At 30.8% G+C, this 16565-nt stretch overlaps 2 protein-coding genes and 1 long non-coding RNA gene across 3 annotated transcripts; 1 reads left to right on the forward strand and 2 right to left on the reverse strand.

Moving 5' to 3' along the window:
* Positions 1-791: 791 nt before the first annotated feature.
* Positions 792-4625, reverse strand: LOC107950368 (receptor-like protein 9DC3). Its single transcript, XM_016885208.2, has 3 exons — positions 4316-4625; positions 3419-4039; positions 792-2179 (listed from the first exon to the last, which is right to left on the reverse strand). Exon 3 carries the CDS (start codon positions 2007-2009, stop codon positions 987-989), a length of 1023 nt encoding a protein of 340 aa, XP_016740697.1. The 5' UTR covers positions 2010-2179; positions 3419-4039; positions 4316-4625; the 3' UTR covers positions 792-986.
* Positions 2180-4406, reverse strand: LOC107949980 (receptor-like protein 33). The gene is made up of 4 exons (XM_016884732.1): positions 4316-4406; positions 3972-4039; positions 3419-3593; positions 2180-3138 (listed from the first exon to the last, which is right to left on the reverse strand). Exons 1-4 carry the CDS (start codon positions 4404-4406, stop codon positions 2180-2182), a joined length of 1293 nt encoding a protein of 430 aa, XP_016740221.1.
* A 2973-nt stretch (positions 4626-7598) lies between the features above and the next one.
* On the forward strand, positions 7599-8465 carry LOC107950886 (uncharacterized). Its single transcript, XR_001698252.2, has 2 exons — positions 7599-7726; positions 8087-8465. It is a non-coding gene; the product is annotated as an uncharacterized lncRNA (long non-coding RNA).
* The last annotated feature ends 8100 nt before the right edge of the window (positions 8466-16565 follow it).

The following is a 16565-nucleotide window of genomic DNA, read 5'->3' on the forward strand; positions in this document are numbered from 1 at the left end:
CTAGTTAAAGAATTTGTTAGAGTTGTGTGACCCAAATTCTTATTAAATAAGAGATTACTTGCAAATGAAGTTAAAAAAAAATATATTTTTTAGAAGATTTAATATTTACTTAGCATTTATTAACATAATTTATTGCACTAACGAATTTAGCCTACAAATAGTCTCTTTTACAATTTTAGAAAACACACATATTAAAAAAGATTAGAACTTATGGAGAATTTTGTGTTTAAATTTTGAGGGTTCTTTGTTTTCGGGTTTCGGGTTTAGTTTTTGTCTTCATCTTTTTTACTATTCGTTCTTTTGCCATTATAGTAAAATTATTTTTTGGCCGTAATTTTTTATCCTTTTTTGGAGGGGTTTTTCCATGTTAAAGTTGTGTGCTCATTCCACTATTTTTACTTGTTCGTTACTTAATTAGATCGATCCCAACAAAATTGATCCTTCGAAAGAAAAATAGTGAAATTTTATGTTACTATAATTCAGAGGGGAATCTAAGGGGCTGGCAGGGGCCTCGGCCCGCCCTAAAATGAAAAATTACTATTTATGCCCTTTAGAAAATTTTAAAATGTTAAATTAATAAAAGTAAAATTATACTTTGGCCTTCCTAAAATTATAAAAATTTAATTTATTTATTTAAAAATTATAAAAATATAAATTATTAAAAGTTAAAATTTTATTTTCTCCGAACAAAATTTTCACTTCCCCATGGTATAATTGAGAGCTATGGCTTTGGAATGGATAATTCTGTTTCCTGTAATAATTAAAATCCCAATTTTATGGTACTGTGGAGAAACGAGACGTGTTTAAACTTTTATTGAAAATCATGCATGAAACTTTGCTTATGACTAGAATACACAGAAAATATTATGGAAAAGATGCTGGAAACAAATCCTATATGATCCACTGCTAATTCTTTCTCCTTCCATTTCGATGGATCTTCTTCTCTTTTGTGGGTTTCGCTTGATCATCTTCACTAGCCAACGGGGTCACCCAGTTGTGAAAACTATGTATCCCATACTCAATCCAAGCATTAGTCCACTTCCATAACCCATTGCTGCAATTTTCCAAACAAGTGTTGTTTCAGATTCGTCCGCAACTGTTGATGGAGGTGATTCTAGTTCCTGATTGTTGCCACATTTCTTTGACAATGGAAATCCACATAGTCCGGAGTTGCCATCAAACGAATCGTTTGAGAAAGTATCGAAATGATTAGCTAACGGTATCTGCCCCTCAAGATTGTTATGAGAAAGATTCAATGCTCCAAGATTTGTCAAGTCAGTTAACTGCACTGGGATTCTTCCTTGAAGCTTGTTTGACAAGAGATCCAATGATTCAAGTGCTGTCATTTTTCCTAGTGATGGTGGAATATTACCTGCTAAGCTATTGTGCGAGAAGTTGAGCACTATGAGTGAGTTAAGTTCTCCAACTTGTTTAGGATGGTTGCTTGAAAAATCAATAACTGTGAAAGAAGTTAAAATTCTTTCAAGTTTGAAATCCAACCCTTTCATTGTTATAATTACAGAGTCTTGATAATAACCTCCTCCCATGTACATTGGACCACTTTTGTCTACCGGAATATCTTTCATTGATTTTAAATTTTCAAATAGCTCAAGTAGGATGTGACCAGTGAACTCATTTCGAGAGAGATTAATCATTTGAAGGCTGCTGAAGGAAAATGTTCCATTGAAATTTTGTATGTCACCATGGAATCTATTAGATCGAAGGACAAGAACTTGCAGATTTGGAAGCGTACCTAACCAATAAGGAAATGTATCATTTATGTTGTTGTTGCCCAAATCTAAAACTTCCAAACTGTGGCAGTTCGTTAATGACTGTGGAATTGATCCTTCAAGTTGGTTACCATTGAGATTAAGTGTTCTCAAAAGAACCACTGAAAGCTGGTTGCTATAAGTCCCAAAACAATCTGGAATAGTTCCGCCCAACTTGCTCTTAGAGAAGTCAAGTACAGAAAGAAAACTCAAATTGCAAATCTTGGTTGGAGAACTCATTGTTTGAGATTAAGAAATACTCCAATGCCTTTGGTGGAGTTGGAAGTGGTCCTTGAAGTGAATTGGAGTGAAGGTGCAGAACATAGTCTCTTCCCTGGAATTTGATCTACTGTAGTCATGAAGTTCATAGAAAGGTTCAAAATGGCCAAGCCCTCCCATCCTTCGGCTTCCTATTTTGTAATAGAACCATGAATTTGGTTATTATAAAGATCTAAAAGTTGCAAGGACTTGGATGCATTCAAGAAGCTTGGGAAAGGTTGCATGTTGCAAGAAGAGAAACGGAACTCAATTATCATTGGTAGGGTAGAATTTACATCATTACTACTCCTAGTTAATGATAGTAAGTTGTTAAATGAAACATCAAGCGACCTTAGATTCTTAAGCTTCACAAGCATGCATGACTTGATATTGCCACTCAAGTTATTAGATGAAAGGTCAAGAATAGTAAGGTTCATGAGGTCAATGAAAGAACTTGGAATTGTTCCCTGTATTTCATTCTTCGATAGATCGACAAGTTGGACTAGATTGGCCTCTTGGATTGGGTCAATGGGACCATTAAGTTTGTTAGAGTGGAGGTCTAGATACTCCAAAGATTGTAGACTAAACAACCAACCTGGTACTCTACCACTAAGCAAGTTTGCATATAAGTGGAGTTCTCGTAGATACGAAAGTCCACTTATGTTGTTGGGAAGGGTACCTCGAAGGAAATTGGAAGAGAAGTCCATGAAAGTAAGGCTGGTGAGGTTAAATGCTAATGATGGGAAGAGACCGCTGAAATTGTTAGAGGAAAAACCCATGAAACTTAGATCGTTTAAATTCCCAAAAACATCAGGAATTTGCCCTTGGAACATGTTGCCTGAGATATCCAAGAAGGTGATTTTTGTGAGATTTCCGAGGGATGAAGGGATTGACCGCGTAAAAACACAACTATCAAGGTTAAGTTTTTTCAAGTGTTTAAGATTATCAATTGAGCCGGGTAACCCTTTTGAAAACCTTGTCCCTGAAACATCCAACAAACTAAGGGGACTGCTCCAATTTGTTTCTGGTAGATAACCAATGAGATCTGGATTACTACTTAGAATGATGTTTTGAAGGTATGGAAGATGGAAAAGTTGGGTTGGGAAATTTCCTTGCAAACAACAGTTAGAAAGACTTAGATATTTCAATGAGATAGTCAAGTTAAGGAAAGAATAAGGTACAACTAGAGAAAAATTCATATAGTCAAGGACCATATTTTCTAGTTTTGTAAGGTTATGGACAAGCATGTTAAAATCATGGTTCCTAAACAAAAAAATAATTCAGACCCAGATCAAGCGAAACTAGTTCTAACAAAAGAGAGGTTTCAAGTGGGACAAGACCAGTGAGTCTAGTGTCAGAGAGATTGAGATAAGTTAGACTCCTTAACTTACCAAAATCAGATGGGATTTCAGAGTTGCCAAAATCATTTACGGCAAGGTTGAGCCATCGAAGGTTTTGAAGTGAGATTCCACAACTGAGATCAAGGCCGATCATATTGCCTTTCTTGTTATCACACACCACACCCTTCCATTTGCAACGGTCAGTACCTTCATCCCAAAAATCCGTCTTATGAACAGAAACAATGTGAAATTCTCTTTAACAAGTACTAATGGAAAGGGAAAGGTTGCTCTTGAATTGCAGCAATGCAGAACTCTGTTCGGGACGACATAAATGTGTTTGAGGAAGAGACAAAGAAAAGGATAGTAATGAAGAGCTGAATGTATAAGCCCATTTTTGCCCGGGCCCGCTAAACAACAAATAAACCAAATAAAAACTAATTAAATGGTCTAATTACAAGTCCATTGACAAGGCCTGAATACTCTATGGTCCAAAAACTAACCCAAACCCTAGCCCATAACTTAAAAAAACTTTCAGAAACCCTAGGGTCTTCTCCTTTTGCGCCGTGTTGCTCCCCACGTGGTGTCAGTGTGTTCAACGCCTGACCACCCACTGGCGCCTCTGTTGCCTCAGCACAGCAACCTCTGGCCTCGTCCCATCGCTCTCGTCAAAACCTACAAAAGAAGGCAAAAAAGAGTAAAAAATGCAGAAATAGCAGTAGACAACACAGAGAGCAGTAGCAAAAAAACATAGAAATATTGTATTGAAATGGCTATAAAAGCCATATCCGTCAATGTAATGTTCTACACGACACAGAGATTAATCAAAAAGAAAGACTGAAATTTAAAAGGTGTTTCTTGGTTCTTTTTATTTTTATTTTTCTGTTTATTATATTTCTTTTTTTTTTCAAATCGGTTTAAACAAAAAACTAAAAAGAGGATGAGGCTCACCTGAACCTCGCGGTCGCGCCATCGGAGGATTCTTCTCTGTTGCCCATATCAGACCCGAAAAGGGGGGTTGAGAGCCTCTTCCGTTCGACATCTTCGGGCTTTGGTAGCTTGGCCTTCAAAGGCGCTTCAAAGCGGGGCTAAAAAGCCCATTCTCCACGACACCGTCCACCGGCCACGGCAGCGGTAGGGAAGGCAGACAGTGGCCCGATTGGCCGGAATCTTTGGGGAGAAGAGAGCCCCTTTTTGTTTTTTGTTTGAAGCAGGGGAATGGAATGAATTTTTGGGAAATTTTTTGTTCAAATAGGGTCTGGAAACATCGCTGTTTTGGCCCTCTGACCCTAAAACAACGTCGTTTCGACGACCCGCGATGCGACCCAACCCGAACCATCAAGGTCCGCGTGTTTCTGTGGTGAATGGGCTATTTGCATGCGGGGCCCCTCTACTTTTGTGACGTACTGCGATCTGGCCCTTACCTGTTTCTTTTATTTTTCTTAAATCTTGTTTCAATTTGGTCCTCTAACCATCTGAAAATTGGACATTATAATGGTGTCGTTTTGTGGACACGAGAATATTTCTCATTTAGTCCCTGTATCTTTGCGCGTGTTTTACTTTAATCTTTCGATTGGCCCTGTCCTTTCTTTATTTTTAAGATTCGTCCTAAAATGTTGCCCAAATTACAAATTAATCCTTGGTCACTTAGTTTCAACTCACATTTTTTTTATTTCACTTATTTACTTTTATTTATCTATTTATCATTATTATTTCTACATCTTTTTACATTAAAAAATAGATTATTCATTTTTTTAAATTGTGTATTTTATTATTTTTATATTTTTAATTTTAACGTTTTCTTGGTGTTTGTAGTTTTATTATTTCTTTTATTATTATTATTATATCTTCATGTTATATTTACTCTTTTATTATTATGCACTTCCTATCTACATTTTTATTTTATTTTAAGTCACTTTATTTATCTTCTTGTTGCAATTTGATTATTAATATTGTCATCATTATTGTAGCGACGTAAAATTTAGCTTCGGTCGCTAATTGTGGCGATTTATTGAAAATTTAAAAATGTAAGTTTGATTTTAAAATAAGAAGGGAGTCGCCACTGATCCTTTTTCCTAGGTGTGATCGGACACCTATTAGATTTCCCTTTTTTTTAAAACAAAAAAAAGGCCAAGTTTAGGTCTATGTGAAAGTCCACAGAAAAATTAAGGTTCGGGAGTTGGTTACGCGCGAGGAAGGTATTAGCACCCTCGCGACGCCCAAAATTGGTATATTATAAAAACGTGTTATCTTGATTTTCAAAAATACGAGTTCAATGTAACATTTAGCCATGATCCGGTTAAAACACAAGAATTTTCAATTTTTTCGATTTTTTTAGAAGGATATATCGTTTTAACACGAGCCGACAAATTCCATCCAACATAGCGATGAAATTCGATAACTTAATGTTAAATCGGTACATTGCCTTGATTATTGAAATTAATTAGAAAACAAGGATATGATTTTCGAGGTAATGCAAAGCAAACTGATATGGAATAAAAATAAATAAGAGAGCCAGAAATATATTGAAGCAAATAACGAATATGACAATAATATTAAAAAATAATAATAACGGTGCATGCGAGATTAAATGTAATAATAGTATCAAATACGAGAAAACAATGAATATACATACATAAAAATGATATTAAGAACATGTACGTCAAAACACACATATATATATATAAGTAGTAATAATGTTAGAAATACAATATATATATTATTTGAACTATACATGAAGTGATAAAAATATAGATAACTAGTAATGTTAAAGTATATACATAATAATAAATATTGAAAGATGTATGTACATAGCGTATATAAATATAAGTATATATATATGATATAATATGTAAAAAGATAATATGGTATTTGAAATATATACACGATGAAAATACAATATTAAAATGTATATACACGAAAAAATGCGCATGTAATATAATATTTAAATATTGACATAATATATACATATTGAAAAAAAAATCCTATTACGTAAATATACACCTATACATATCAAATATATACATATATAATAAAACAGGTACTAAGATTAAGGACAATAAATAAGGATAAAAATATATTCATGAAGTAGAGTAAAAATATATGGTTAATAGAAATAAAAAAATAGAAATAAAAAATATACACGATAATACTACATAAATACATATATATTTTAAAATGAATACATAATATCATTAGAATAACGTAATAGGTATAGTAATAACTATAAGGATATATGAAAATAATACTATATAGAAGGTATATATATACCGGTATAATAAAATCAACCAATATTAATAATAAATATAATAGGGTGAAATAGATATAATAACATGTACATAATGTAATAAAAATGTATATACGTATGTGATAAAATGTGAGAAAATGTACACGACATACATAAAAATAAGGTGTTTAAAATACATGCATAATATAGTATTTAAGATGTACACATAAGATAATACAAAAATAATACTAACATGGTATTAAAATATATATATACATATAACATAGTATTTAGGAACATATATATGATATAAAAATATATACATGGAAGATTATAAGAAAATATAATTAATAATATTGAAAATATATGTATATAATATATATAACACAATATTAAAACACATATATATAATATAAAAAAAATTACATATATAATATAATACATAAATATATTACATACGCATACATATATAAAAGATTATACACTAAGACATATAATAAATACAATAAATATAACAAATATAAATATTATAATTAATAAATAACAGAAAGTGAAAACAAATAAATTGAAAATAAAGCAGTAAACTAACAAAAGGACTAAATCGAACATAAAACACAATTTTGGGGCGAAATTAGAAATAAAATGGAGCACAGGGCCAAATTGTAACGCGCACGTGACTTAGAGGGACCAAGAGCGCACTATTCCCAGTTATCAAAACGCAGCGTATGCATGGGGACCAAATTGCAAAGCGCAACAATTAATAGGGCCAATTTGTAAATAAATATAAACCTGATTTAAAACACCAAAAATGCGAAAGGACTGATTGCAAAAATAGCCCCTCCCTTAAGAAACATGCGGATCTTACCTTGAGCGGGTCGAGTCGACCCGACTCAGGGCCAAAACGACGTTGTTTTCGTTTAATGGGGGGGACAAAAACGGTGCGTTTTGGTCCCTATAAAAGCCAAAATTTTTTTAAAAAATTTCATTTGAAACGGGGAAAGGAAAAAAAGGGGGAGAGAAGAGGGAGAGAATAGGGAGAGGGGAGGGAAGGGATTCCGGCCAAGGGGGGGTCACCGGTCCTTCACCGGACCTTCGCCGGCGCCGGCGCCGGCCACCATACACGGTGGCCGGAAAAGGTAATTTTATATCTTTTTTATTTTTTTGCTTAATAATATAGTATAAATATATATTAGAATATCTTGGAATATAGAAGAAAGAAGAAAAAGAAAAGCAAAAGAAAAAAAAACGATTCGATAATAGGAAAAAATAGATTTTAATCACCTCTTTGATGTTGATCCTGATTTGAACAATATATAATACTGATCTATTGTTGTTCTTTTTGAAAACTAATGTATGTATTATCTGTTTTTTGTTTTTAACGCCGAGAGCTTTTTTTTTCTTGTTTTACAAATTTCATTCGGCTTTTATATCCGATTTTGTTACACTGCCTACTTTCTATTCTTTTGCTGATGTTACGTGCTCTGTTTGCTCTGCAGGTAGTGGTTGAACGGTGGGAATGGGGGTTGACAGAAGGGTCGGTGGAGGCAGACAGTATGGGGCTAGGGACAGAGGTCAGAGGTGCAGCCGATTTTAGGGTTTCTTTTTCTCTTTTTTCATTTTGGGTATTGGGCTACTTGGGTTTTAAAGGTTAGTGGGTTGTTGGGTATTGTTTGGGTTTTAAGGGGTTTGGGTAATTGGGTTTGAAAGTAAACGGGCTGATGTATGTTGGGTTTTTAAAGGGTTAGTGGGTCTTAGGGTTTGATGTGTTAAGGGGTCTAGGGATTGGGTTATAGATGGGCTTATATTGTAAAAGGGTTTGAAATTGGGCCAAAATTGGCCTGTCACAATTATTATCATAGTATTCTATTTTTATTATTATTCATCTTTTTAATACTCTATCTAGATTATTATCCAACATTATTTTAACCATTTGTTCGTTATTTTACTTCTAAATGTAATATTATACGTATATCTATTTATCTTCAAATTTTGTATTACTTCAAGTTGTTCAATTTATTTATTTATATAATTTCGATTTTTAACCAATTTTTTATTAATGATTCCTTTTATTTATTTACGTTCTCTTTATTTCCTTTATTTTCGTTTCTTAGCATTTCAAATTAGATCATATTTTATGAATATTCCTTTTTATATATTTTTATATAGACCTACTTTTTATAACTCCGTTTTATCTAATTCTGGTTCCTTTACTTGTTTATTATTACATATATTCTTTTAAAATATAATCATTTATAATCTCCTATTTTCACCAAATTTTACTATCATCATCGTTATATTATTTTAACCTTTCTTTGTTATTTATTTATTTCTTTTTGATGCTTTCATGTTTATTTTATTTTATTTTTTTATCATGTATATTCCTCTTTCTTTCATTTTTTTATGTTATTGTTTAATTGATATTAGATTTAATTGATAATTGCCATTGCATACTTGTTGTTTTATTATTATAGATATGTCGTTATGTTGCTTATTATCATTCTATTATTATTCCAATTACATCATGAGCTATGTTTAAATGTTCATTCTTTACACTAAAATCCAAATAAAGTAGATATGCTTGGTTTTAAACATTACATATATATTTATTCAAAAATTTTATAAAATAAAGGCAATATTCCGCGTTTGGAAATTCGAGAGATCGTACCCTAACGTGCTGGGTTTCGATTTTCTTCGTTTGATTTAAATGACCAAATACCCTTTTTAAAATTAAAACGCATGAATTTTGAAAAGCAAAAGGCAAGCTTATTCTCGAGGTTTTAAAATGTTGTGTCCTAACTTACTGGAAATGACATTTTATTACTTCGGGACAAGAAGGTCTTTAACATCCATTTTGATTTACGCAAATAAATTCTTCTTAAAAAATCAACATTAAAAAGAGAGGATCGTATTTTTAATTCTTTTCGAGTTTTTAAATTTCGACATTAAGACATTAATTAATCAATTAGGTACCAATTTTGGGCGTTACGAGGGTGCTAATTCTTCCTCATACGTAACTGACTTCCGAACCCGTTTCTCAAATTTCGTAGACCAAAATTGTTGTTTTAGTAAATTGAAATATTTTATTAAAATAACCAAATTTCTAGGTGATCCGATCACACCTAATTAAAAAGGATTGGTGGCGACTCCCAATTTTCGTTTTCTTTTCAAAATATAAAGTCGACCCCGTTTTAAAAAAAAATGGTTTCAGACACTGAAGAAGCCCAAAAGGAAGCATAGGATTTATAACATCTTTCTCTTATGAACTCAATAGGAAAAAGATGAACAAAGAATTTGGTTGTGGAGTTGCTTATATCCAATGGAAACAATTCCACTACCAATTTATGCCATTCGTCAATTCATTGAGTACCTTTTTTTTTTTTTGTTTCTATCTTGCTTGGACACATCCAGCAATGGCCGGACATCTATACTTATTGACTCCATTTGGCGTTATCACTCATAAGGTTTCCTTAAAGTAAGTTAATTTGGTATAAATTGCGTCAAAAGCACTGGCCAAAGGTGAGAAGGATAAAGCTAATGCATGTCTTCATTTGATTTATATATTCTAACCAAACAATTAGGCGTAATGTTGAAATAGATGAAACAGTTACCATTGTAATTGGCACTTAAACATTTGTTCCATTTTAGCAGGAACAACTTTATCTTCAAAGGACAGAGAGATAAAGCTAAAACAATCTGGGAAAGGCTAGCAATCTAAGTAACGATTTCTGAATCTACAATATGTTGAATCCCCCCTGCTTCCCCAGGCCAAGGTTACAAAGAAATGGGAGAAACCTCCTAAAGGTGTTATTAAGATAAATTTTGATGCTATGGTTAAAGAAAATAGAATGGGATATAGGGTTATCATTAGAGATGATGAAGGTTTTGTTTTGGGGTGGTGGTGGCTTCAGTGATGATAGAGTTTCGGTGCAAGAAGCAGAATGTATAGCTTTGGAGAGAAGCATTGAGGTTGCGGGCCAGTTGAATATTCATGGTGATGTGATTTTTGAAATTGACAATGCAAGGTTGGTAAACAAAATGAATAAAGGTGAAAGGGACATTACTACTATAGGGGCTAGGCTTCAAGCTTGCAAAGCATCTTTCAATTTATTTAGTTCCGCCAACTTAGTTTGGTCTAATCGATCGTGTAATAGTGTGGCTGATCTTATTTGCACTATAGTTTGTAATGAAGCAAAATCTTGGCTTTTCGAAATGGATTACCCCAAGGAAATCCATACTACTATAATAAGTGATGTTACTTAATAATATGTTGCTGACCTTTGTGGTCGTCTTTTTTTAAAAAAAAAATATGTTCCATTTTACTTTTTTATAATCAACATAATTAAATTCGAATCAAGTCGTTGATCATCTTTTGCAATGTGCCTTGCAATATATTTTCTGGTGTTGAAGTGTTGGTACATCTTTTTCCTGTATTGATTTATAATATGTATAAAAGCACAAGTTTAAATTTTTTTTTTGAATTCATGAGAATGTTTTTATTTTCAATATATTACTAAATTCATATTTTAGAATAAAAAAATTGAAATAAAATAAAAGTTATGATAATTATATATTTAAAAATAATTATAATTTAATTGAAGTGATAATTATTATATATTTAAAAATACTAAAATTTAATTTACTATTATTAGTTAAAAAATAGGGTAATCTACCAAGATAGTCACTTTGTTTGCCTCAGGTTATATTTTAGTCACTTATGTTATTATTTTGTTACAAAATAGTCACTTCTGTTACGTTATTTTTGCACTCAATTTTAATTGTAAATCATGCTTGGGCCCTCCATTGAATCGATCATTTTTTCTTCCATTTTGAATAAAAAATCCAATCGATTGATGAAACACTCAATTTGATTTCTACTGTTTTGATTCAACAAAGATGACTATGAAAATGGATGATTTTTTTAGTCAAAATGGAAACAAAAACTAAAAGAAAAAAGAGACTGAAGGTTCTTTTTTCCAGTTCTGATGCATTTAGGGCTTAGATTGGTTTTGATTATTTTGAGAAACTAATTTAACATTTTCCTTTAATTAATTTAGAAAATTCAATTAATTAAAAAATAAATTAATTTACTCGGCTGGACATCCACGTTGGCATTTAAAATTCATTTTAACAGTCATGTTTGGACTGTCATTTGGGAGGTAATAGATCTTAACAGCAAAATGACAATTTCGTAACAAAACAATAACACTAGTTACTAAAACGTAACATTTCAAACATAAGTGACTAAAATGTAACATGAGGTAAATAAAAATGACCATTTTGACAATTTACCCTAAAAAATATTATGCTAATTTTAAAATAGAGTTATTACTTGAATAAAACTATAACACCACGTTTGGTTGGGGGAAATGGAATAGGGTTGTAATGAAATAGAGTTGTAATGGAATAGAACTGTAATCAATAATTCAATTGTTTGATAAAATGGAATTGAATAGAATAGAGCTGTAATAGTATTTTTATGTTTTGATTGAATGGAATAGATATTGAATAACATAAGGAAAAATGCTTAAATGATCAGAGTACCCTATAACAGAAATTTTTTTAAATAAATGATTATTGTTATTGTTATTAAATTATAATAAGATTATTATTAAATATAATTTAATAATATATAATTTAATAATATTCTTAATGTAATTATTATTAAAATATAAATTAATAAAAATAAAAATATATAATATTAGTAATAAATTCTAAAGAAAAGAACTTTGAGAAAGCTCTCGGTCAAAGTAAAACAATGGCAAAAATATCCATGTCTATTATAACAAAAAAAAAAAAAAGTGATTCTAACTTCCAGCATAAATTAAAATTACAAAATAAACCAAAAAAAAATGACATCAACCACTAGTTTTTTAAGACAAAATTCAAGTTTGTTTGTTTTTTTTAGTTCATTCTCCTAATTAGCTCATTGATGTAATTCTCACGGTTGCAGACATCTCCACCTTCAACGTAATGGTTCCTCTTCTTCTTTAGACCGATATCTCCACCTTCGACATAATGGTTTCTCTTCTTCTTCAGACCACCCAATGGTGCCTTGAGCTTAAATGGCCAAAAGAAGTTGTTGGCTTCCTTGAAATGAGGTCCCACTATCATTATCTCATGGATGAGATCTTTAACACAAATGATGTGGAACTTGCCTAGTGCCTAAAAACAACAATTTGCGATAAAAGCATGCTTAGTGTCTTCGTTTTTGTTAAAATACTCGTATATGGTGCAAATCACATGGATACAAGGACATGTGAGTACCTTTTAGCATAAAATATAAGAGGATAAGTTGTGATAATTATCATTTAAATTAAAATTATTAGTTGAAAAAATTTTATGTTAATTTTATTGATTTAAAATATAATGATTTTACTTTAATAGAATTCTAATCATCTTAATTATCATTTAATTAATATATTACAGTTAATTATGTTAATCAATTATTCTTCATGAATAATATTAATTTGCATTAATTGCGTAAAATTAAACTATATTGTATGTTAAATATGTTAAAAATATTTTAATTATTATTTAAAAATTTTAAAAATTAATTAAATATGTAATATGTAATATCACATGTAACACATATGATATTAGAAGTTAGTTTATTTAAAGTAGTAAAATTACATAGATTTATTTGATGCACTTAGGTCTTGTTCAAGCAAGTAAAAAGCGAAAGACTAATAGTTATACAAGACAATTTAACTTAAACACTCACAGGCACAGTCCTGCTCAAACTTTTTCCGATGAACTATAATAATCATATAAAAAATGGCATGGCTTATAAGATTTAACAAATCAATTAAAGATATATAATAAAATATCATTTTAATAAAAGACTATCTTGTTGGACAATTGACATGGTGTAAATAAACTAATAAGTATGATATTTATCCCTCTTGCTTAATATCAAAGCCTTGTAAGTCCATAAATAATCAGTTGACTTGTAGGATTATTGAGAGAGTGATTTTACCGTTTGTTTCATTTAAGAGAAGATTATTCGAGAGCTTTGTGTTTTCACTTTTGTGTTATTTATTTTCTACGTTTACGTAAGGCGAGTGAGATAGAGCTCATACTAAGTGTACTTGAGTGAAGTTATAATTATTCGAGGGTTAAGATAGATTGAGTTGAAATCTTTATTTGTATAGTGAGAAGTTTTTTCTAAGTAATTAGGTAAGGCACCGAAAATATAGGTTAAATCTGAATTTTATTAACAAGTCGTTTGTACTCTCTTTCTATTCTTGTATACCAAACTGTGTTATAAAAGTGTGCACACTTCACTTACATTTCTTTTAAAAAAAGTATATGCTTTATTTCAATCATTCATATATATTTAAATTACACCATTTTTTAAGTTGGTATCTAATTTTTTTTTGTCACTAGTGATATCCAAACTAATCTTATGTTACAATATTTACACCAAAATGTTATATTCATTAAAAAAATTCAACCAATATTAAACCGCCACATCATATAAATTTTAAAATTATTTTAAAATTCTTTTTATTTTTCTTATTTTCTTTTATATTATTTATCTTTCTTTATTTTTTTTCCTATTTTTTCTTCCTCCTTTATAATGTCGGGCAATACTAGCAATGCTCGAAATTTGTCCTCCTCAGGTTGAGACACTGACAATTAATTTTATTTTCGAACATTATCTCCTTCTAGTTCTACCTGATGAGATTGAAAAAAGTATTTCACTTATCAAAATCAATAACTTTAGAACTAGACCAAGAATCGATAAATGTATTGGTCTAAAGATAAGAGTTGAACCGATTGGCTTGCCAATTGATACAGATCAATTGAACCAAGCTAAAAAACCAATTGAACCAATTTTATCTATTTTTTAAATATTTTTATGAATTTTTTAAATAATTTATTTTATCAAACCAGAAAACTGATCAAATCAGGAATTTATTTTATCAGTTGTGTTCTTTACATGATTTATTCAATTGGAATTAAAATTATGAATAACATGAGTGGCTAAATCCCTTAGGGGAGATTAACGAGTGGATGGAGATGTGATTAACAAAAGATTTAGGGTTTCCCAAGAGGGATTAGTTAGTATGAATTATGTGTGCTTAAACCATTAGGATTGACAATCCTAGAAAGTTATCATAGGCTAGACGAGGTCGGGAGATAAGTCGAACCGAGTAAATCGTAATTTATCTTGGTTGAGAAAGTGAGGTTGAGAGATAAGTGACTATCAACCAATCGATTAGTTAATTTGAGGACCAGAGGTAATAATTGGTTAATCGGCAGCTAATCCACCCTAAAACCCTAATTCGAAGTTAGTTGCAAACCTTGAAGCGAATTAATATTCCTAATTGATTTATAGATTTTTACCGTTTGTTTATTTTTCATATTGATTTATTTCATTATTTATTTTTATCTTCTTAATCTATTTAATGGTTCATCATAATATATGAATTAGTTAGCACTATTTAGACTTGTTATTGTAAAAAAAAAATTTCATAATTTATTTCATCCTCCTTTGGGTAAAACCATCGGAATCCTTCTAAGGAATTTCGTTGTACTAAACTATATTACAATTTGACATGTGCACTTGCAGACATTGTTGTCTTAATCTCTTATATTTTTTATGTTATATTTCACTATAAACGATAACTCATTTATAGGCGGTCAATATTTATGCTTGTACTTTGAAAAGTTTGTAGTTTGATCCTTCTTCAGGCTTAGGACAACTTAAGAGCTTTTGTGATTAGCTCGATTGAGGTCCGGTTTTGATTGTATAACACATTACGCATGGAATTATGTCATAAATCAGTAATGGAATGAATTAATTGCTACAAATTGTATGTGGTTTGCTCAAGTAACTATAGTAGCATTTCGTAATTTGGGTCTGACGATTGGACTGAGCGAAGAGTGTTACCAGCTTGGTATCCATTTCATGCCAACTTTGCAATCTTACCATTTGGTGTAATTTTTACAACATTTTTCCTTCACAAACATGCTAAAACAATTTTTGGGCCAAAAAGCATTTTTGAACAAAAGCTAAAATTTTTTGCTTCTGTTTTGGCTACAAAACTGCTTTTGCAAAACATTTTTGAAAAGCTTAAAAACATCTTGTTTAGCAATATTAAACTAGCAATTAGTGTGACGATATTAAGAATACTGCTTTCAGTGTCATGACACCCATTTCTTAGTGTCGCGACATTGACCCTGTTTACCCTATCTTGACTTGATGAAGCCCAAATGATTTCTATATGTAACCAAACTTTAAAAGAAGCTTAGCAATGAATTAATTACCTTCAAATGAGTCTAACTATGTTTACAACAAAGTTTTAAAATTGATTTTCGTGTTAAATAGTGTTAGTGTTCAAATGTGATATCCTTTGCTCGTAAGCTATAAGTTCATCCTAGGTATAAAATTATTTAAATAAATTTCCACCTGTTTGGAACCATCATTTGATTGGATTTAAGAAAAAATAAAACCTATCATTATATATATATTTAGTTTTTACTAATTTAAAAATAAAATATTAATTTTTATATAAAATATATTAAAAACTAATATGAAATAATACAAAGAGAAGTAGATGGGAGTTTGATTTGGGTCCTATTTCGTCTTGTATTTTTTTTGCTCAAATAATATAATGTTTTTGGTTCTTCAACGTTTGGTTTATATGATACTAAGTAAATTTATGGTTGAAGTTTCATGTAAATGCATCATTGGATTCAAACTTTTATTTTGTGTCTACAATAATTGGTATCCATGTCGTAATCATAATCCATCCTTGTGAGATATTAATTAAACCACTACTTTATTAATATAAAAATGGATTGGGTTTGTTTGAAACTAGTAATTTGTTATTATAAGTTATATTTATCAAGGTTATTCAGGTTTTGGTTTATATTGTGGTAACCATTTTTTTGGAAAACGGGAATCGACTCGGATTTGAAAACTAAAAAACGGGAGTCGCCACCAATCTTTTTTGATGAGGTGTGATC

The sequence above is a fragment of the Gossypium hirsutum genome, chromosome A04 (assembly GCF_007990345.1).
Source record: "Gossypium hirsutum isolate 1008001.06 chromosome A04, Gossypium_hirsutum_v2.1, whole genome shotgun sequence".
NCBI lineage: Eukaryota > Viridiplantae > Streptophyta > Magnoliopsida > Malvales > Malvaceae > Gossypium > Gossypium hirsutum.

Coding starts and splice junctions, on each gene's coding strand:
- LOC107950368 (XM_016885208.2), bottom strand. CDS start 2,009: ATGAGTTCTCCAACCAAGATTTGCAATTTGAGTTTTCTTTCTGTACTT.
- LOC107949980 (XM_016884732.1), bottom strand. CDS start 4,406: ATGTCGAACGGAAGAGGCTCTCAACCCCCCTTTTCGGGTCTGATATGG. Junction 4,040..4,315: donor GGCGCGACCGCGAGGTTCAG/GTGAGCCTCATC, acceptor CTTCTTTTGTAG/GTTTTGACGAGAGCGATGGG. Junction 3,594..3,971: donor AACAGAGGCGCCAGTGGGTG/GTCAGGCGTTGA, acceptor TCTGTTCATAAG/ACGGATTTTTGGGATGAAGG.